The 22,771-nt window shown below is 33.9% G+C and overlaps 5 protein-coding genes across 5 annotated transcripts in view; 3 read left to right on the forward strand and 2 right to left on the reverse strand.

The window, feature by feature from the left end:
• The first annotated feature begins 379 nt into the window (after positions 1-379).
• On the forward strand, positions 380-2,034 carry LOC139495415 (S-antigen protein-like). Its single transcript, XM_071283711.1, has 3 exons — positions 380-487; positions 1,094-1,979; positions 2,015-2,034. Exons 1-3 carry the CDS (start codon positions 380-382, stop codon positions 2,032-2,034), a joined length of 1,014 nt encoding a protein of 337 aa, XP_071139812.1.
• Positions 2,035-2,059: 25 nt separating this feature from the next.
• On the reverse strand, positions 2,060-3,913 carry LOC139494736 (uncharacterized; the record flags this gene model as incomplete). The annotated part of the gene is made up of 2 exons (XM_071282941.1): positions 3,796-3,913; positions 2,060-2,593 (listed from the first exon to the last, which is right to left on the reverse strand). Coding segments are annotated over exons 1-2 (564 nt in total), but the record flags the coding sequence as incomplete, so codon positions are not given.
• On the forward strand, positions 2,755-3,672 carry LOC139495307 (ATP-dependent DNA helicase RecQ-like). The gene is made up of 2 exons (XM_071283615.1): positions 2,755-2,758; positions 2,789-3,672. Exons 1-2 carry the CDS (start codon positions 2,755-2,757, stop codon positions 3,670-3,672), a joined length of 888 nt encoding a protein of 295 aa, XP_071139716.1.
• A 12,406-nt stretch (positions 3,914-16,319) lies between the features above and the next one.
• On the reverse strand, positions 16,320-19,217 carry LOC139494737 (uncharacterized). Its single transcript, XM_071282943.1, has 3 exons — positions 18,900-19,217; positions 17,956-18,145; positions 16,320-16,456 (listed from the first exon to the last, which is right to left on the reverse strand). Exons 1-3 carry the CDS (start codon positions 19,146-19,148, stop codon positions 16,443-16,445), a joined length of 453 nt encoding a protein of 150 aa, XP_071139044.1. The 5' UTR covers positions 19,149-19,217; the 3' UTR covers positions 16,320-16,442.
• Positions 19,218-20,760: 1,543 nt separating this feature from the next.
• LOC139495418 (uncharacterized) overlaps positions 20,761-22,771 on the forward strand; it is an 8,279-nt gene continuing 6,268 nt past the window's right edge. The window contains exons 1-2 of the mRNA XM_071283712.1: positions 20,761-21,227; positions 21,946-22,071. Coding sequence (XP_071139813.1) covers positions 20,841-21,227; positions 21,946-22,071 — 513 coding nt within the window. The 5' untranslated portion in view covers positions 20,761-20,840. The remainder of the gene's footprint in view (positions 21,228-21,945; positions 22,072-22,771) is intronic.

Here is a 22,771-nt window from a genome sequence, read left to right on the forward strand (position 1 = left end):
ATAAGCTTGATATTATTAACTGTATGTCAAGTAAAAAGTAAAATAACAAAAATACCGAACTCCAATGAAAAGTCAAATTTTGATTTATATATATATATGAAAAAGCAATCTCCCATGCAGAGTTGTCGGTCCTTGCTCTCTCTCAATCTCTGCTAATGTCTCGATTTTACAAGAATCTTGTAAAATATAATGATACTTTACATTTTGATTTAATAGAAGTAAATAGCATTCTTACATATTTTTTCAGTTGTGTCATATCGATTTATATTATTTGATGCGAAAATGCTTTTAAAAAAGGCTTCAGATAGATGTACTATATTTTTTGAGAAAGGTGTTCCTATTCTGAGTAAATCGGTTTATCTATTCATCCGACAAAATTATGGCCACATTAGATGAAATTGTAAGAGAATATGACAAGAATATGGTGTTAAAGGTCTGTCAGAGGCAAGCTTTTGATTATTTATCAGAGAAGAAGGGAGATCTTATGGTAAGCTTGCCTGTCGGATATGGAAAGAGTCATACATTTATACAATAAAGCATCAATGATATACAATGGAAACATGTGTTAGTGGAAAAGTCAAGTACTGATTAGCTTAATCCTATTATGATGTTTTATGAACAGTGCCAAAACAAAATTGCCCCTAAATATTGTTGAAAAATTGCCCAATTATTTTAAATTAACTGGATTTGAAATTGTTATTTGTTCTGAGGTTTATTTATCATACTACTGAAGAATTCAGTAGACATAGAAAGCTCATGATCATGTTTTATAAAAAAATTGGAACAAAATACTATTTATACTTTTATACTCCAGATTGATCATTTCAACAACATGCTTACGTTCAATATTGTCCAAATTTAAAGCATACTGAATTGACATGTATGAGTAATCAACAAGAACATATTGTGTTGTAAACATCACACTCTTTAACAAAGATAATAATGTCTTACTAAGATGGTGTTTATTTACACAGTACTGTACAAAATCAACACACATTTCATAAAAGCATTTAACACGTTTAAAGATATTAGTACCACTCTTTACAAGTAAAAAATCACCCAACATACTATGTACATCATTACTTTTTTAAAGTTTATACTGATGAGTCAAGCAGGCAATGATGAAACTAGTCAAGCAGACAATGATGAAACTAGTCAATCAGGCAATGATGAAACTAGTCAAGCAGGCAATGATGAAACTAGTCAAGCAGGCAAAGATGAAACTAGTCGAGCAGTCAATGATGAAACTAGTCAAGTAGGCAATGATGAAACTAGTCTAGCAGGCAATGATGAAACTAGTCAAGCAGACAATGATGAAACTAGTCAACCAGGCAATGATGAAACTAGTCAAGCAGGCAATGATGAAACTAGTCGAGCAGGCAAAGATGAAACTAGTCGAGCAGGCAATGATGAAACTAGTCAAGCAGGCAATGATGAAACTAGTCAAGCAGGCAAAGATGAAACTAGTCGAGCAGGCAATGATGAAACTACTCCAGCAGGCAATAATGAAACTAGTCAAGCAGGCAATGATGAAACTAGTCAAGCAGGCAATGATGAAACTAGTCAAGCAGGCAATGATGAAACTAAACAAGCAGGCAATGATGAAACTAGTCAAGCAGGCAATGATGAAACTACTCCAACAGGCAATGATGAAACTAGTCAAGCAGGCAAAAATGAAACTAATCGAGCAGGCAATGATGAAACTAGTCGAGCAGGCAATGATGAAACTACTCCAGCAGGCAATGATGAAACTAGTCAAGCAGACAATGATGAAACTAGTCAAGCAGGTAATGATGAAACTAGTCAAGCAGGCAATGATGAAACTAGTCAAGCAGACAATGATGAAACTAGTCAAGCAGGCAATGATGAAACTACTCCAGCAGGCAATGATGAAACTAGTCAAGCAGACAATGATGAAACTAGTCAAGCAGGCAATGATGAAACTACTCCAACAGGCAATGATGAAACTAGTCAAGTAGGCAAGGATGGTTTGGATGAACAAGTTGATCTCCAGGTAGACAATGGAGAAATTAGTACAGCAGGCAATGATGATGCAGTTTAGAACAAGTCGATTCATGTCACCCTCTTTTGCTGTATCAGATAATTCGGCCAACTGTAAATACCAGTGACATAATTGTAATGAATAGTTATAAAGCTCATCTGGTTCAACCAATATTGGTTCCAAGAACTGTTCTATTGCTAACTTCCCATCTACAATAACTGCCCGCAATTTCTGGACATACTGAGCATTTACTATAAACTTATCAGGTGTGTCAACCATCCCATAACCATACATTTTCATGAAATCAGCGATAACATTATAAAACATATCCCTTTTTTGATCTTCTGAAAAATTGTCATCTTCTAATTCTGTAAGCAGTGGGTGTGTTTGTTTGCTGTATTCGTTTTCCATTTGGAAAAATTCAAAAATTTGTTCTTTGATTAGACCTTCTCCTACGGCCATCAGCAGGTCATAATGTGGCTGGAAACGTCCTTTCACTTTTCCATTAACATAAGTTCTGTGTAGTATCGTTTTGAAGAAATTCAGAGTGCCTGGTGTATTGTCTGCTTTGTAAAGAGTCTTATAACATTTCTGCAATAGACAAAGAATCTATAATTATAACACAAAAACAATATAAAATGATAGCATCATATAACAAGTGTGGACACAGACCAGCATGTATATTATTTCATAGCAATGCATAGTTTCCTTCAAGTTAAAAGATCCTTGCATTGAAACAAAAGGCAACCTTAATGAGTAATTTGTAATATTTTTATATTCAACAAGAACCAGAACTCTGCAAAAAATATAAACATGTATATGATCCTTTTTTCAGGGGAGAAGAATTCAGAACTGCATTCAAAAAACTTAGAGGTTTGAAATCCTTTTTTCCCAACGTGCCAGTGATAGGATTGAGTGGCACATTAACAGTTTCGCAGAAGGAAACTATTCCAAAACAGTTAGGACTTGAAGATTTTCACACTATTGAAAAGACACCGGACAGACCTAACATTTTCATAAAGAAAATAAAGAAAGAACCAGGAACAGATGTAATGAATGAATATGAACAAATTGTTCATAAGTTATGTGATGATTTGTATGACAAGAAGGCAGACTTCCCAGTAACCTTATTATTTTTGCCAGTATACTATATGAGCGAAGCCATGGTATATTTGCTGAGCTTATTTGATACTTCAACAATCAATGATTCAATTTACAGTGCTATATGTTCAGGGCAAGATCAATATGTAATAGATGCTACAATAGCAGAGCTAAAAAAGGAGAACCCAACTATTCGGCTGGTATTAACATCAATTTCAGGAATGGGGTTTGATCCAAAAAATGTTACTAGTATTATACATGCATGCCCTCCCAGAAATACATCACAATATTTACAGGAGATAGGACGTGCTGGTCGTTGTGGACAACCGTCAGTTGCAACATTATACTATTCCAATCGTGATTTAGGAAAGAATTTGCCAGGAATAAAGGATGACATCATAAATTATTGTAAAAATGATTCTTCATGTATAAGGAATCAGCTGCTGTCTGTGTTTGGCTTTGAAAAAGACAAAAGCATTATTGATTGTCAATGTTGTTCATTTTGTGCTGAGAACTGTATTTGTGAATCCATTGTTGATTTATCAAAGTTACAAAATTTTAATGTATAAATAAATGTAAAACTTGTTTAACCCTGCCAAGATGGTAATTATATTAAGGTATTTAAACAGCTTATGGTCCCATAAAAAATATGTGCCTACCCCCCTTTTTAATAACTAATCAACTCAAATTACCTCTAAAAAATCTTGCTTACTGTGCCACATTTCACAGACAATTGGGTGTAGGTCATCAAATCTCTTCTCAGGTGTAATGGACAATGTCCTAAGATTTCTGGCTTCTTACAATCTAACTCTTGTCAGTTGGTATAGATTTTAGTGCTTCATACAGTATAGTCGGGCTTTATATGTGAACTTTCTAATGTGATGGATTTTTGCGTTTCGATTTTTGCGTTTCGATTATTTCTTTGTAGTGTAGGATTTATTGATTAAATGATAGATAATTTTATGGAAGTATGTTATTATTCTCTAGTGGGCTGTCTTAATGGGCACGCATGTGAAGTTTAGATTTCTCAGTTTGTATACGCCCGGGACGAGACGTATTATGGTATACTGTTGTCCGTCCGTCCGTCGTCCACACTTCGGACAATAATTCAAAAACACCTTCAACAATTTTCATGAAACTTTGATGAATTGTTAATATCTATTGACGTAAGCTCCCTTTCGGTTTTTTTTAATTTCAGATTTTAAGTTTTGGATTTATGGGGCTTTATTCATAAAAAAGGGGGGAATATGCAACACTCGGACAATAACTCAAAAAGGCTTTCACCAGTGTCCATGAAACTTTGGTGTATTGTTTATATCTATTGACCTAAGCTCCCTTTCGTTTTTTTTTATTTCAGATTTTAAGTTTTGGATTTATGGGGCTTTATTCATAAAAAAGGGCGTATTTTCAACACTTCGGACAATAACTCAAAAAGGATTTTACCAATGTCCATGAAACTTTGGTGAATTGTTTATATCTATTGATGTAAGCTCCCTCTCAATTTTTATAAATTTCAGATTTTAAGTTTTGGATTTACGGGGCTTTATTCATAAAAAAAAGGGTGATTTTTAACACTTCGGACAAAAACTCAAAAAGGCTTTCACCAATGTCCATGAAACTTTGGTGAATTGTTTATATCTATTAATGTAGGCTCCCTTTCAATTTTTATAAATTTCAGATTTTACATTTCCGTGTTATGAATTTTTATGCTTAAAAAAGGGGGGATTTTTCCAATTTTGGGAGAATAACTAACACTATCACAAAATTTTATGTATGGATGAAAAATTAAGAAAACAATCTTAGTTAAATTTGAGGTAGCCTTAATAGTGCCATTTTTTTTGTGCATTTTTATACGACCGCAAATTTTGAAAAAATTTTCGTCGTATATTGCTATCACGTTGGCGTCGGCGTCGTCGTCGTCGTCGTCGTCGTCCGGCGTCCGAATACTTTTAGTTTTCGCACTCTAACTTTAGTAAAAGTGAATAGAAATCTATGAAATTTTAACACAAGGTTTATGACCATAAAAGGAAGGTTGGTATTGATTTTGGGAGTTTTGGTCCCAACATTTTAGGAATAAGGGGCCAGAAAGGGCCCAAATAAGCATTTTCTTGGTTTTCGCACCATAACTTTAGTTTAAGTTAATAGAAATCTATGAAATTTTGACACAAGGTTTATGACCACAAAAGAAAGATTGGGATTGATTTTGGGAGTTTTGGTTTCAATAGTTTAGGAATAAGGGGCCAATAAAGGGCCCAAATAAGCATTTTTCTTGGTTTTTGCACAATAACCTTAGGTTAAGTAAATGGAAATCTATGAAATTTAAACACAATGTTTATGACCACAAAAGGAAGGTTGGTATTGATTTTGGGAGTTTAGGACCCAACAGATTAGGAATTAGGGGCCAAAAAGGGACCCAAATAAGCATTTTTCTTGGTTTTCGCACTATAAATGTTAGTATAAGTAAATACAAATCTATGAAATTTAAACACAAGGCTTATGACCATAAAAGGAAGGTTGGTATTGATTTTGGGAGTTTTGGTCCCAACAGTTTAGGAAAAAGGGGCCCAAAGGGTCCAAAATTAAACTTTGTTTGATTTCATCAAAATTGAATAATTGGGGTTCTTTGATATGCCGAATCTAACTGTATATGTAGATTCTCAACTTTTGGTCCCGTTTTCAAATTGGTCTACATTAAGGTCCAAAGGGTCCAAAATTAAACTTAGTTTGATTTTGACAAAAAATGAATCGGTTGGGTTCTTTGATATGTTGAATCTAAAAATGTACTTAGATTCTTGATTATTGAAGTTTTTTTGGTCCAGTTTTCAAATTGGTCTACATTAAGGTCCAAAGGGTCCAAAATTAAACTTTGTTTGATTTCATCAAAAATTGAATCCTTGGGGTTCTTTGATATGCCAAATCTAACTGTGTATGTAGATTCTTCATTTTTGGTCCTGTTTTCAAATTTCAAATTCTACATTAAAGTCCAAAGGGTCCAAAATTAAACTAAGTTTGATTTTAACAAAAATTTAATTCTTGGGCCTCTTTGATATGCTGAATCTAAACATGTACTTAGATTTTTGATTATGGGCCCAGTTTTCAAGTTGGTCCAAATCAGGATCTAAAATTATTATATTAAGTATTGTGCAATAGCAAGTCTTTTCAATTGCACAGTATTGTGCAATGGCAAGAAATATCTAATTGCACAATATTGTGAAATAGCAAATTTTTTTTTTAATTAGAGTTATCTTTCTTTGTCCAGAATAGTAAGCAAGAAATATCCTATTTGTGCAATAGCAAGAATTTTTTTTAATTGGAGTTATCTTTCTTTGTCCAGAATCAACTTAAATCTTTGTTATATACAATATACAATGTATATACACTTTTTACTACCAACTGATAAATTTAAATAATCTTTACCATTCAGTGATAACAAGCAGTTTTTTTACATCTTAATATTTTATGATGTATTTAAATGAGTAGTTATTGTTGCAAACTCCATTAGAAATTTGAATTGATATCAGTTTTGAAAAAGGGAAACGGGGATGTGAAAAAAAAGGGTGGGGGGGGGGGGGTTAAATTTTTCTCATTTCAGATTTCATAAATAAAAAGAAAATTTCTTCAAACATTTTTTTGAGAGGATTAATATTCAACAGCATAGTGATTTGCTCAAAGGCAAAAAAAACCTTTTAAGTTCATTAGACCACATTCATTCTGTGTCAGAAACCTATGCTGTGTCAACTATTTAATTTTAGATTTAAAAAGTTTGAAGAAGAAATCTTTAATTGATTTGTAAAATCTTGGCATTTGTTTTGTGTAAAAAAAAACCATGTAATGTCAAAAATTTGATCACAATCCAAATTCAGAGCTGTATCATGCTTGAATGTTTTGTCCATACTTGCCCCAACTGTTCAGGGTTCGACCTCTGCGGTCGTATAAAGCTGCGCCCTGCGGAGCACCTGGTTTTTTTTATTATTTGGGGGGGGGGGGGGGTGTATTTGACAGGACTCACACTATTTCTAGTTGATCATATAAATTCATTTAAAGCATAAAAGACAAGTTAAAAAAGCAACGGGCGTATCATGCGTCTAAGCACAGCCCTTTATTAATGTTTCCTTCTCGGCAGTGGTGTTCTTTATCAGCATGGGTAGCAGACGCTTTAGAAAATCTTATAGATTATATTAAATCGCAAGATAAGATTGATTGATTGTTGGTTGCTTAACGTCCAGTGGCAAATATTTCATGCATATTCAGGACGAGAACAAGTTCACAATAAATACAATAGGTAGGTTGGTACAATAGAGGCCATCTGGGATGACGGTCGGGGAAATTTGGACTGCCACTGGAAAATGAGGGTATATTGGATAGGGACAGAAATTTTGCCTTGCAGCAGGCCACCTACGGACCCCTCAAAGAGTTGTTGCAAGGGTTCTTAACGTGCAAAGAGCGTTGCACTCTCTTTACACGAGACATCGGATTTAACGTCCCCCTTCTGACCGGACGTGACTGCGAACTTGATACATCCCGCACAGCCAAACGGACGCCCCACTTCGGCAAGCGTTTTACTGCCGGTCGGGAGAAGACCAAGTGACCATATTTCTATACCCCAGTCACCCTTTGGGAATCGCGAGATAAGGGTTAATTCAATAACCCAAAGAAATAAGAGAACTCGAGCTTAGTTCAATAAGAAATGTATTCTTAATTTTACTAGAACAAAATTATCTAATGAAGAGATCCTCCTACTGAGTAAAGGAACTAAATTTGTTCCGAGCCCTAATATATATTTCATGTCAGATATAATATTATGGCAGATTTAAGAATATAGAATAAGCCAGGAAAGTGAGATGTAGGTTGTGTTATTCTAACACATCCAGAAAATACAGAACTCCATCCATTATACTTAAAAACAGGACATGTGCAACAATGCTCTTGAAAATTATATAACAGACACAATGCTAGCTATATCTAGCTTGGAGGTGAACTCATTTAAAGACAATTTGTCGAGAGTAGAACGAAAATCACTAGTTAAAATTTCTAATAATTCTGAGATTTATATTTCTAAAGCAGACAAAAATAATACTACAGTACTAATAGTACAGTTAAATTAACAGTGTGATTTCTTTCAATTTTATTGACAACAGAGTTAACAGTCAATTCATTATCAGTGTGAAAGTGTTCAGTGGTATTGGCAACAATATGCCCAGTTAAATCATTAACAGTGTGATTACAATCACTGTTATTGACAACAGAGTTAACAGTCAATTCATTATCAGTGTGTTACTGTTCAGTGTAATTTGCAACATTATGCCCAGTTAAATCATCAACAGTGTGATTTCTTATAATTTTATTGACAACAGAGTTAACAGTCAATTCACTATCAGTGTGATTACTATCAGTTTTATTGACAACAGAGTTAACAGTCAATTCATTATCAGATTTCTATCAGTTTTATTGACAACAGAGTTAACAGTCAATTCATTATCAGTGTGATACTGTTCAGTGTTATTTGCAACAGTATGCCCAGTTAAATCATCAACAGTGTGATATCTTATAATTTCATTGACAACAGAGTTAACAGTCAATTCACTATCAGTGTGATACTGTTCAGTGTTATTTGCAACAGTATGCCCAGTTAAATCATCAACAGTGTGATATCTTATAATTTCATTGACAACAGAGTTAACAGTCAATTCACTATCAGTGTGATACTGTTCAGTGTTATTTGCAACAGTATGCCCACTTAAATCATCAACAGTGTGATTACTTATAATTTTATTGACAACAGAGTTAACAGTCACTTCATTATCAGCGTGATTACTACAGTTTTATTGACAACAGAGTTAACAGTCGATTCATTATCAGTGTGATACTGTTCAGTTTTATTGACAACAGAGTTAACAGTCAATTCATTATCAGTGTGATTACTATCAGTTTTATTGACAACAGAGCTAACAGTCAATTCATTATCAGCGTGATTTCTTTCAATTTTATTGACAACAGAGTTAACAGTCAATTCATTATCAGTGTGATACTGTTCAGTGTTATTGGCAACAGTATGCCCAGTTAAATCATTAACAGTGTCATTTCTTTCAATTTTATTGACAGCAAGTTCATTAACAGTGTTTTCTCTTTCAGGACAACCATTCTCAGCGCTTTCACCTTCAATGTAATGACTACCAGTGGACTGTTGCAAAGCCTCCTTTGCCAACCTTCTTTCGCTCATTCTTAGTTTTTGTTCTTTGGCTTTGGAGGCTTTGCTCTTTTTTGAATTACGTGGCATCACCTGAAATGAAAGAAAAATGTATAAAAATACTGTTATGACAATATCCAGTTTTGTAAAAGATTTTTTTTACATCGAAGAATTGGCCAATCACTTACTATTATCAGTTCCAAACTTATGTCCAACTTTGTTTTTAAAGCTTGAAATGCCCCCCCCCCCCCCAAAAAAAATAGAAATAAAAAGTTTAATCAAATCAATAGTACACTGATTGATTAACCTGTTTGTTTCAAGGATGTAACCTTAAAAACACACATATATTTTTGTTTACACTTTGTGAAACTGTTCATTTGAACAAACGTTTCTATTTTAGTTGAGAAGCTGATGAAACGTTTAATATATATATATATATATATACAACTCGTCTAAACATCAACCCAACAATGTTAGATCTGTAAATTTGCTTTCGCAAATTTTTGGTTCTTCCCTCGCCGGGATTCGAACCCATGCTACTGTGATATCGTGACACCAAATCGCCTGCACTGCAGCCGTCCCGCTAGACCACACGACCACCTGGGCTCTCAAAAAAAGAGCGTTCGGTGGGCATGTGTTACCTTTCCACGTCAGTTTTAATCTAGCGGCGTACTGCAGTACATGATATATAAGGCATGAAGATGTTATTGTTACAGATCAGCTAAATTATCTATAGTAAAGGATCCTACAAATTAATGTAAGATACAGTCACAGAAAATAATTATATTCATAAGTACGTCTGAGTCAGTGACAACCCTACAACAGATGTATCCATCGGATCGCCATCAATGATGGTGATACATGGCTGTGTACATAATGTATATACAACTCGTCTAAACATCAACCCAACAATGTTAGATCTGTAAATTTGCTTTCGCAAATTTTTGGTTCTTCCCTCGCCGGGATTCGAACCCATGCTACTGTGATATCGTGACACCAAATCGCCTGCACTGCAGCCGTCCCGCTAGACCACACGACCACCTGGGCTCTCAAAAAAAGAGCGTTCGGTGGGCATGTGTTACCTTTCCACGTCAGTTTTAATCTAGCGGCGTACTGCAGTACATGATATATAAGGCATGAAGATGTTATTGTTACAGATCAGCTAAATTATCTATAGTAAAGGATCCTACAAATTAATGTAAGATACAGTCACAGAAAATAATTATATTCATAAGTACGTCTGAGTCAGTGACAACCCTACAACAGATGTATCCATCGGATCGCCATCAATGATGGTGATACATGGCTGTGTACATAATGTATATACAACTCGTCTAAACATCAACCCAACAATGTTAGATCTGTAAATTTGCTTTCGCAAATTTTTGGTTCTTCCCTCGCCGGGATTCGAACCCATGCTACTGTGATATCGTGACACCAAATCGCCTGCACTGCAGCCGTCCCGCTAGACCACACGACCACCTGGGCTCTCAAAAAAAGAGCGTTCGGTGGGCATGTGTTACCTTTCCACGTCAGTTTTAATCTAGCGGCGTACTGCAGTACATGATATATAAGGCATGAAGATGTTATTGTTACAGATCAGCTAAATTATCTATAGTAAAGGATCCTACAAATTAATGTAAGATACAGTCACAGAAAATAATTATATTCATAAGTACGTCTGAGTCAGTGACAACCCTACAACAGATGTATCCATCGGATCGCCATCAATGATGGTGATACATGGCTGTGTACATAATGTATATACAACTCGTCTAAACATCAACCCAACAATGTTAGATCTGTAAATTTGCTTTCGCAAATTTTTGGTTCTTCCCTCGCCGGGATTCGAACCCATGCTACTGTGATATCGTGACACCAAATCGCCTGCACTGCAGCCGTCCCGCTAGACCACACGACCACCTGGGCTCTCAAAAAAAGAGCGTTCGGTGGGCATGTGTTACCTTTCCACGTCAGTTTTAATCTAGCGGCGTACTGCAGTACATGATATATAAGGCATGAAGATGTTATTGTTACAGATCAGCTAAATTATCTATAGTAAAGGATCCTACAAATTAATGTAAGATACAGTCACAGAAAATAATTATATTCATAAGTACGTCTGAGTCAGTGACAACCCTACAACAGATGTATCCATCGGATCGCCATCAATGATGGTGATACATGGCTGTGTACATAATGTATATACAACTCGTCTAAACATCAACCCAACAATGTTAGATCTGTAAATTTGCTTTCGCAAATTTTTGGTTCTTCCCTCGCCGGGATTCGAACCCATGCTACTGTGATATCGTGACACCAAATCGCCTGCACTGCAGCCGTCCCGCTAGACCACACGACCACCTGGGCTCTCAAAAAAAGAGCGTTCGGTGGGCATGTGTTACCTTTCCACGTCAGTTTTAATCTAGCGGCGTACTGCAGTACATGATATATAAGGCATGAAGATGTTATTGTTACAGATCAGCTAAATTATCTATAGTAAAGGATCCTACAAATTAATGTAAGATACAGTCACAGAAAATAATTATATTCATAAGTACGTCTGAGTCAGTGACAACCCTACAACAGATGTATCCATCGGATCGCCATCAATGATGGTGATACATGGCTGTGTACATAATGTATATACAACTCGTCTAAACATCAACCCAACAATGTTAGATCTGTAAATTTGCTTTCGCAAATTTTTGGTTCTTCCCTCGCCGGGATTCGAACCCATGCTACTGTGATATCGTGACACCAAATCGCCTGCACTGCAGCCGTCCCGCTAGACCACACGACCACCTGGGCTCTCAAAAAAAGAGCGTTCGGTGGGCATGTGTTACCTTTCCACGTCAGTTTTAATCTAGCGGCGTACTGCAGTACATGATATATAAGGCATGAAGATGTTATTGTTACAGATCAGCTAAATTATCTATAGTAAAGGATCCTACAAATTAATGTAAGATACAGTCACAGAAAATAATTATATTCATAAGTACGTCTGAGTCAGTGACAACCCTACAACAGATGTATCCATCGGATCGCCATCAATGATGGTGATACATGGCTGTGTACATAATGTATATACAACTCGTCTAAACATCAACCCAACAATGTTAGATCTGTAAATTTGCTTTCGCAAATTTTTGGTTCTTCCCTCGCCGGGATTCGAACCCATGCTACTGTGATATCGTGACACCAAATCGCCTGCACTGCAGCCGTCCCGCTAGACCACACGACCACCTGGGCTCTCAAAAAAAGAGCGTTCGGTGGGCATGTGTTACCTTTCCACGTCAGTTTTAATCTAGCGGCGTACTGCAGTACATGATATATAAGGCATGAAGATGTTATTGTTACAGATCAGCTAAATTATCTATAGTAAAGGATCCTACAAATTAATGTAAGATACAGTCACAGAAAATAATTATATTCATAAGTACGTCTGAGTCAGTGACAACCCTACAACAGATGTATCCATCGGATCGCCATCAATGATGGTGATACATGGCTGTGTACATAATGTATATACAACTCGTCTAAACATCAACCCAACAATGTTAGATCTGTAAATTTGCTTTCGCAAATTTTTGGTTCTTCCCTCGCCGGGATTCGAACCCATGCTACTGTGATATCGTGACACCAAATCGCCTGCACTGCAGCCGTCCCGCTAGACCACACGACCACCTGGGCTCTCAAAAAAAGAGCGTTCGGTGGGCATGTGTTACCTTTCCACGTCAGTTTTAATCTAGCGGCGTACTGCAGTACATGATATATAAGGCATGAAGATGTTATTGTTACAGATCAGCTAAATTATCTATAGTAAAGGATCCTACAAATTAATGTAAGATACAGTCACAGAAAATAATTATATTCATAAGTACGTCTGAGTCAGTGACAACCCTACAACAGATGTATCCATCGGATCGCCATCAATGATGGTGATACATGGCTGTGTACATAATGTATATACAACTCGTCTAAACATCAACCCAACAATGTTAGATCTGTAAATTTGCTTTCGCAAATTTTTGGTTCTTCCCTCGCCGGGATTCGAACCCATGCTACTGTGATATCGTGACACCAAATCGCCTGCACTGCAGCCGTCCCGCTAGACCACACGACCACCTGGGCTCTCAAAAAAAGAGCGTTCGGTGGGCATGTGTTACCTTTCCACGTCAGTTTTAATCTAGCGGCGTACTGCAGTACATGATATATAAGGCATGAAGATGTTATTGTTACAGATCAGCTAAATTATCTATAGTAAAGGATCCTACAAATTAATGTAAGATACAGTCACAGAAAATAATTATATTCATAAGTACGTCTGAGTCAGTGACAACCCTACAACAGATGTATCCATCGGATCGCCATCAATGATGGTGATACATGGCTGTGTACATAAATATATACAAATTAAGAACTCCATAATGAACACAAAATATACATCTAAATGCATATCGAAAAAGTTTAAAGCATTAAATAAATCTATAGAAAAAATGAATAAACACACATGTATCCATATTCATAAACAAATTAAGTGCTTGAAATCATTGGAGGGTAAAGAATGCTATATTAACTTAAAATAAACATTGTATTGCATTTATCAAATATTTTAAATTTTAGTTATCTTTCTTTTATCATATAAATTGCCCATGCTTAACTTATTTTATATATGATTAAATGGTTTTCTTGACAAGTCTGGTTATTTAAATACACATCATTTTGTGAACTATCACCCCTATTTTTTGGTGAGGTTTGTGTTGTTTATTCTTTAGTTTTCTATGTTGTGTCATGTGTACTATTGTTTGTCTGTTTGTTCATTTCTTTTTTTTTGCCATGGTGTTGTCAGTTTATTTTCAATTAATTGAGTTTGACTGTCCCTTTTTTAATTGATGAGTATAACAATATTATTAATAAATTGCAGGAATGTCTTGGACAGAATGAAAAGAATGTTCATTTCTCTGCACCAAAGGGTTGGCAAAGTATTTTATAGGCAGGATAACCCAAGTGGACAAACTTTTATAGGGTATGTAATACTCCCAGAAATGGGAAATATTGAGCAATACCAATTTTTAAGCTTTTTTTATAAGTATGCTAGAAAAAAATACTTACTCTATTGGTAATTTATAGATACCAGCTATGGATGTGAACCAACAAGGCTTAAAATCCAAAATATAATGCTGAAAGAAAAAGAAAAAAAGTGATATTAAAAGTTTTACTATAGTGTTCATAAACGAAGATATCACATATGTTGATGTTTAAAGTATTCAAACTACCTTTTTGACTCTTTAACATGTTTAAACATTCAATTTACATGATTAAAATAAATGTTGAAATAGAAGTGAAAAGAAAAATTATTATAAAAGCATTGCATACATGTTCTGCTGAAATAGCTGAATAATTGTAAACTCAAGAATGAACGTCATTTTATGCTTGTAACCGACAAGCTATAAGACTACTTAAAGTCACAAGAAAGAGGTACAAATTTTGAACCAAACGCAAAATTAACTATTGGTACAGAGAAATATCTGACCTTTACGTCAATTTCAAACTTTAATGTAAATACTGTAATATGGTTGATTGTTGCTTACTGGTTACTAAACGTCCAGTGGCAAATATTTCATGCATGTTCATGACGATAAAATACTAACAAGTAGTCATGATAGTATGAAAATACTCAGTCAAAGTCAAGGTTTTTAAACCATGAGAGAATGTGTTTCTTTTTTATCTAGTTTATTTACTAGTATATGTTTTGGATTTTAGTATGAGGTCGATTTTCACTAAACTAGTACATTTTTATTTAGTGGCCAGCTGATTTTCTTGCTGTGTTGAAGACCCGTTGGTCTTTGCCATATTCCCTATTTACAATAAATTCTGTGTGAACAAACTCAACAACATCATCATAGATAAAAGGATTAAATGTTATGTGGCACACACGTTTTGTCTGAAAAGAACTCATCAGTTTTTCTTGAAAGCAAAAGCATACTAGTGATCTAGAAGGCCAAGTCAGGTATGAAGTTAAAGAACCCTTGATTCTGAAAGGTTCTGCCAAATAAAGCTAAGGTACACATGAAAAATTGCAACATATGTTTTCATATGTTTTTCATGTGTTTTTCATATGTTCAAAAACATATGTCAAACGTATGTTGAGAACCACTCATGAAAAACATGTTTTTACTACATGAGAAACATATGTTTAACATATGATAAACACGTTTTTAAAAAATCATATGATAAACATATGTTAAACATATGTTTTTCATGCCATCAAATCATATGATTTCATATGAGGATCTCAACATATGTTTTTCATATGTTTTGTTTTTTTCTAATTTGATACTCATAATGATATAAATATGAATTTCATGTGAGAGTAAATATGAAATTACATATCTATTCAATAGAAAGCATACTTTTAAAGTACAAGTTAAGTTTTAGACACTGTATATAGCATGCCATGTACTTGAACAACACATGGAAAATATGAGATATAATTTCTAAAGCACTGACAATCATTTTAACAGTCAGACATTATGGCGACCATGAAATTTCTTGAAAGCTGACTTTCATTTGACTTACTCATAGCCATGTCCAAGCAACTTTTGAGAAGCAAAATTTCTCACAAAATCATTATCAACAGAATTATAATCAAGCATGCAAGAAATACATCTAGCTGTCTATGTACCTTGAACTTGTAAGTCGAATAACAAAATGATTAATAAGGTTGAAAGAAATTATAAATTCTATAAACTGGTCCATCATAGCTTGCTAATAAGTTGGTTTTTACTCCCATTTCAAGGCCATAGAATTACTAATAATCACTTGAGTTGTATCATTGGCAATCATCTGTACCAGTTATCTTTACACTTCGTATTGAGGACTGTATCTTGAACTATATTGTGACTTGGATAGAGAGTTGTCTCATTGGCACTCATAGCACATCTTCTTATATGTCCTAAATGTGAATATCTAATATCACTATCAAATGTCATATTGGTTGATCTGTGCTAATTAAAAACATACAAATTTATGTATTAACAAATGTATTTATTTATTTTTATTTCAGTATCTTTTTGGCTATGTTCCTTCTTTCATCATGTTCATTCTTTATAATTCATTCCTTAACTCCATCTCATTGTTTCTTCTTTACTACATCTCATTACCTATAATAGAAAATGTAAAAAAATATACTTATGTGAATGCTTTTAATTAAATGAATGAAAAACTCTGTTTATTTTTTGGAAACTGCAAAAACTTTCCTTATTTATTAATTAATAAATAAATTAGGTGTATTTACTGTCTCCTGATTGGTTACTAGTATATATTAGTTTCATTTTCAATATTGTCAAATTTTATGGCGACACACCCCCACTCTGTCATTGTGTATTCATATGTTAACATGTGTGTAATTTGTTATTGTTAATATAAATAATACAAAAAGTTCTTTAAGCCTTTTTTTTTCATGGAAATTTATATATTGAATGGCAATAATTCATTTTAAATTTATTGAAACATAAAATTAATTTTTGATTCTTCACATTTCACATAATACGCTTTGCAGACTATTCAATGTGAAGAATTTTATATTAATATTATGGTTCAATAAATTCAAAATAAATAATAGCCATTCATTAAACAAGTTAAGTTTATTCTACGCTTATTATTTGATGTGTAATAATCTACAAAACTAATCATTTAATAACTGATTTTTTAACCAATATTTATATGTCATGCTTTAACACCACTGTATTTGGTTATGTAAAATTGGGTGTCAGCTTTGAATTAATGTGATAATGGCTTTTGTTCCACCTTGAAGGATGTTTTAATTTATCTTTAGCTGCTAATATCAATGACATTTTGTGATTTGTGGACAGCAGTCTCATCAACAATCCTCCAACTCCTACCCCATCTTTTTTTTTATTTTTATGTGATTACAAATAATCACATTACCTGTACAGGTATGTCATGAGAATCTAGTTTGACAGACAAAAATCAACAAAACATTTAAGGAATAACAGTACTGTAGTTGAAGAGTTGCCACCGTCAATTGTAGATTTGACGGTCGCAAATGCAGTTTTACTGGCGACGCGTAGCGGAGACAGTAAAACGGAGATTTGCGACCGTCAAATCAAAATTGACGGTGGCAACTCTTCAACTACAGTACTGTTATTCCGATTCTAATGCATTACAAAAAGAAATAATACGAAAAAACTTGAAAAAAGATCTAAATTTTGACAAATAAGAAAAATCCGCGAAACTTCATGAATGATTTTGGCGCAAAGACGTCATGGCTAAACGTGACGTCATACAAATGAAAACTTACAAACTCGAGATTATTACGTTACCTGTACGATTCAAATTCGGATAAAATTATATTAAAACGGCGAATTCGAGGTAGGTGTTGTTTTATTTTCGATTACATAGTAGTAATCGAACATTTGTTGATTCAACAATTCAAAATGTCGGGTTCATCCTTAGTTACGCCTAGTCAACTGTGGATTTGACGGCAACTTTTAGCCAATGAAAAGAATTGTTACATATAAATTGCATTAGAATCAAAGATTAATAGCTATTCTTAATACACTTTATAAAATTATACATATACACATTATATTTTTATAAGAAATGTCAGTTAGGAATTCAAACCATAATTAAGATATACCTGGTTGCTGTGCTGCTTGCCTTTGAGTCATCCTTCTATTATCTAGCATCTTCAATTTGTCCCATTTTCTTTCATCATCTTTCTTAGTAACTTCATCATAATACTCCCCAACTTTTGCCCAAAAGTCAGTAAAGAACTCCAACTCATCACTCCCTTCAACATTCAATTTCTGGGAATGCATAAATGACATCTACAAGAAAAATTTTGATTATATAAAAAATAAATTGAATAAGAAAGAATATTTGGTTGCCAGGCATGCATGTCATGTTGTAACAGGACATAATTTCCCTTTATAAAAGGCATTTATTATTAAAAACACAAGAATTTAAATTGAAACTTTATGTTTTTTTTGTGATTATAACAATTGTGTACAAACACAGCTTTCATCTTTTTTTTAAAGAATGAAATACACTGGTTAACTTATCGGCGTAAATGACTCAATGAGTTATCACTGTGACGTGAAGGGGGGTATCTTCACAAGAAATAAAATTGCTGTTTTATGATGAAAGAACAATGAAAAATGTCATGCATGTTGATCTTAAACCCATTTCACGAATCACAGTGAAATCAAAATGGCTCAACATGTTGCACAAATATAACCCTTTATCACCCTCTGTGATGTAATTACATAGGCATTGTGACTGATGAAATCCAGGAAAGAAAGATCACTCATGTATATCATGTATAAGAAACATTTGTTTTTCAAATTGCTATATACAGATATAACCAGGGTATTTTTTTATGATAAACTGGTTTGTTCAAATTGAAAATGTATTTGAAATTTTTATATTTTTGTCAAAGGTTCATAGTAAGCATTTTGTCAATTTGAGTTTTATGAAAATTTAACGAGCCAAATTAATTTTAGAGAATGTGTTTAAACCACTTTTTTGAGAGTGACTCTTTCAAAATATATTGTTGTCATATTGAATTTTAAATGGACTTACCAAAACCAAACAAACCTGAATTCTCTCTGGAGAATCACAAACATCTACACTGGCAGAACTGGCATAACTCTCCAGATAGGTTTTACAAAACTCTTGTAATGGCATGGCCTGAACGTCTTTGCCATTCTTAATGTCTGACATCAACTTAAAAAAAAAATACAAGCAATTATAAACTGTATGCAAGAAGTGACTGCAAAAATGAGAATTTCCAAATTTATGAAAGTTGATATAAAAATTTCCTTTTAACATTCTTTAAAATAAGATTGTGTCTGCTGACATGATTGCCCCCCGCCAAACTATACAAAAAGGTGCATAACTCTAGAACAGTAAATGGCTTCTGCCCAAATTCGTCTGCATTTTGGCTGTAAGCATTGTGTATGAGTTTGGATGAAGCAAGTTTAAAATAATTTATGATAGCCATTCATTAAATATCCTTATCAAGTTATCACAAGTCAAACTTACATATTTCATTTCCAACATTTTGTGGAATTCCTTGTGCATTATTTCCAGGGTCTTGTGCAGATGACAAAGCCTCTGCAAATAAATCCCTTTGGCTCAAATCCCCCTCCTCCTGTGAATCCTGTGCAAAATAAATATATAAAATTATCTTCTTACTTCACCCATGTACAAATGTAGTCTTTCCCAAAAAGTTTTTCATCTATCAGTTTGAAAACTAAATATAACCAGATGTCCCGTTTGAATGATTTTACACTAGTAATTTAGGGGCCTTTTACATCTTGTTGTTCAGTGTGAGCCAAGGTTCCGTGTTGAAGGCCGTGTACTGATTCGATTTTTGTTTAAATCAAAGTTTTATTTTGGACTCTTTCGACCTCAACATTACCAAATTGTTAACACGGCCCAAAAATCAAAAATCTAAATACATGGTTAGATTAAGCATATCATTGAAACCCCATACATTCAATTTTTGTTGAAATCAAACAAAGTTTGATATTGGACCCCAATTTGGACCAACTTGAAAACTGGTCCCGATTATCAACTAGAAGTAATTGTAACAGGATGCTGTTATGAAGTTTCCCAACCAAAGCTCCCATAATAAGCCATTCCCATGGTCCAATATTTTATTAGATTTGTTTTATTATCCCATACAAGAATATATTAGGTTTAGAGGTGGGGATCTGTACTGTTTACAAGATTTCAAACAGAAGGATGTGGTTCCCCCTGTTTTTGCTTTGATTTGTTTTATCATCCCATACAAGAATGCATATGGTTTAGGATTATCAGTAATGATTTACTAAAAAATAGTAAATTAAAGTAATAATTTGAAATCGTGATTTTCATGCAGGAAATTAGCCGATAATCGTTGTCCGCTTTCGGTCTTTTGCGGTTCGTGCCGAAATTTTGTTATAAGTTTCAATTAAAAAAAATATATGTTAGTTGTAAAACTATTTTTTTTCGGTTCAGCCATTCTTTGAAGATTTTACACATGAAAATTAGAAAACGGTGAAATTGTGTCCCAAGCGAATTTGCGCCCCACTCTATTGATAACACTAAGCAGCCCTAACTTACATCAAAGACACTTGACTGCCTTTTTGACATTACTGTAATAAATATTCACACTTTTGACAGTAATGTCGCTAGTTTAAACACAATGTCATTCAAAAGCACTGAAGGCGTCGTCTGCTTTATGACGTAAGAGAGAGAGAGTAACTATATACCTGAACGCAGTGCCGTATAATTATATTATTTTATGCTTTTGTCAAAATTTGACTAAGCACAGTATTATTGTTTTACGAAATATAAATGTTTTCATTTTATCTACTTGATATTTAATCTTTATTTCAACAATTTCAATAATAATAATAACAAAAGGTTATAAAAAAGTTCCCTGTTTTAGCAAAGCTAATGATTGGATTTCGGTATGTTCGGGTAAGCACTTGTTAACACATGATAAGACTAGAGAACATCGCATTATAACCCAAAATGTCAACATATGAGTGTTCTCCTTGCAACTTCACAACAAGACGAACTTACCAATACCAAAGACATCTTCAGTCAACAAGACATGCACAGCTACACTTCTTAACATCACATGAAAGTCCCGTATCTCAAGATCATTCGCCAACACAGTCTATATCTTCGCCTCTGATAGTCCAACCTCCGTCAAGTGATAATGGGTCTTCTAACGTATCGTCGCCGGTTCAAATTGACACACACGACCAGGAATATTCGGAAGATGATTCAGATGATGATTTATCAGACGATGTCGGTGATCATGCCACTTCAAAAACAGAGCCACAATGGTTTCCATTTAAGTCAAAAGCAGAGTTGTTGATGTATGTGTTAATGAACTCCACAACTCACCCAGTTGTAAGTGTTTTATATATTTACTTGCAATAAGATATATCATAAAGAGAAACTGTAAACAGCAAAAGTTTTCAGCAAAGTCAGATATACAGATGAGTGAATTATATGACCATAATTATCAATTGACTCCTTATCATGCTTAAGGCATGTACAAAATTATGTAAGAAATTATTGTACTTTATAAAAAAGAAGATATGGTATGATTGCCAATGAAACAACTATCCACAAAAGACCAAAATGACACAAACATTAACAACTATAGGTCACCGTACGGCCTTCAACAATGAGCAAAGCCCATACCGCATAGTCAGCTATAAAAGGCCCTGACTAGACAATGTAAAACAATTCAAACGAGAAAACAAACGACCTCATTTATGTAAAACATGAACAAAAAACAAATATGTAACACATAAACAAACGACAACCACTGAATTACAGGCTCCTGACTTGGGACAGGCACATACATAAATAATGTGGCGGGGTTAAACATCATGAACATGTTAGCGGGATCTCAAGCCTCCCCCTAACCTGGGACAGTGGTATAACAGTACAACATAAGAACAAACTATAACAATCAGTTGAAAAAAGGCTTAACTTTGTTTTATAACAATTTTTAACAATTAGTTCGTCATATTTGTTTTATTTTACAAGGTTCCTAAATATTTCACATAATTTTAATTAATAGGCATTGAAAAAAATAAAACCATTATTCAATTTTCAGAGTGATGAAATAGTGAAGTTTATCATTTTTATGATGGGAGAACTGAATGTGACAGATGTCCCAACTCTGCAGAGTTTGAAAAATAAAAAGATTGGAGACTTCAGCTGGAAAGATTTTGTTACAAAAGTGAGGGCTTTATTAAGGTTTATGTACCCTTCTGTAGCCATTTTTGTACGAATTTTTCAAACCTCAATTGTATCAAAACTACAGATATAATGAATAATAGAGATAGGCCATTTAGTACATAATCCAAGGGGAACCTAGATGCAAAGCATTATTTTTTACTGTTTCATTGCATTTTATAGAAAAAGAGGACTTTGTGGCAAATAAATCAACATTTTTATAGAAAATCCACAGCCTTTAATACAGAGAATTTTGTTATAAAATTTGAAATATAAATTACTTACTTGATTTTCTATGATGTGCTAGTGTTTATTTTTTACAAAAAGTTCTAAGAAACCTGTAAATTCCAAAACACCTCGTGCTGAGTCACTAAAGTCGAGCACACCCTAAAAGGTGTACTTGATTTTGGCCATATTTATATTTGTTTTAACCAATAACTACATTTATAAACTTGTTTTTAGGAAATCAATGCTAGCACTGCATGCAATAATCATATATCTATCAGTCATCAAATTGCCAAATATGAGAGTACAAGGATAAATGCTGTGGATTTTCTATAAAAATCTTGATTTATTTGCCACAAAGTTCTCTTTTTCTATTAAATGCAATGGAACTGTAAAAAATAAAGCTTTGCATTAAGTTTCCCCTTGGAATATGAACAAAATGGCCTATCTCTATTATTCATTATATCTGTAGTTTTGAT

Source organism: Mytilus edulis, chromosome 11 (genome assembly GCF_963676685.1).
Source record: "Mytilus edulis chromosome 11, xbMytEdul2.2, whole genome shotgun sequence".
NCBI lineage: Eukaryota > Metazoa > Mollusca > Bivalvia > Mytilida > Mytilidae > Mytilus > Mytilus edulis.

What these genes read in the sequence shown, in the direction of transcription:
- LOC139494737 (XM_071282943.1), bottom strand. Translation starts at nt 19,148, where the DNA reads ATGTTAAAAGGAAATTTTTATATCAACTTTCATAAATTTGGAAATTCT. An exon ending in TTCAGGTTTGTTTGGTTTTG is followed by an intron (nt 18,146 to 18,899) that starts GTAAGTCCATTT and finishes TTTTTCTTGTAG; the next exon opens with ATGTCATTTATGCATTCCCA.
- LOC139495415 (XM_071283711.1), top strand. Translation starts at nt 380, where the DNA reads ATGGCCACATTAGATGAAATTGTAAGAGAATATGACAAGAATATGGTG. An exon ending in AGAAGAAGGGAGATCTTATG is followed by an intron (nt 488 to 1,093) that starts GTAAGCTTGCCT and finishes ACTTTTTTAAAG; the next exon opens with TTTATACTGATGAGTCAAGC. An exon ending in TGATGAAACTAGTCAAGTAG is followed by an intron (nt 1,980 to 2,014) that starts GCAAGGATGGTT and finishes GTTGATCTCCAG; the next exon opens with GTAGACAATGGAGAAATTAG.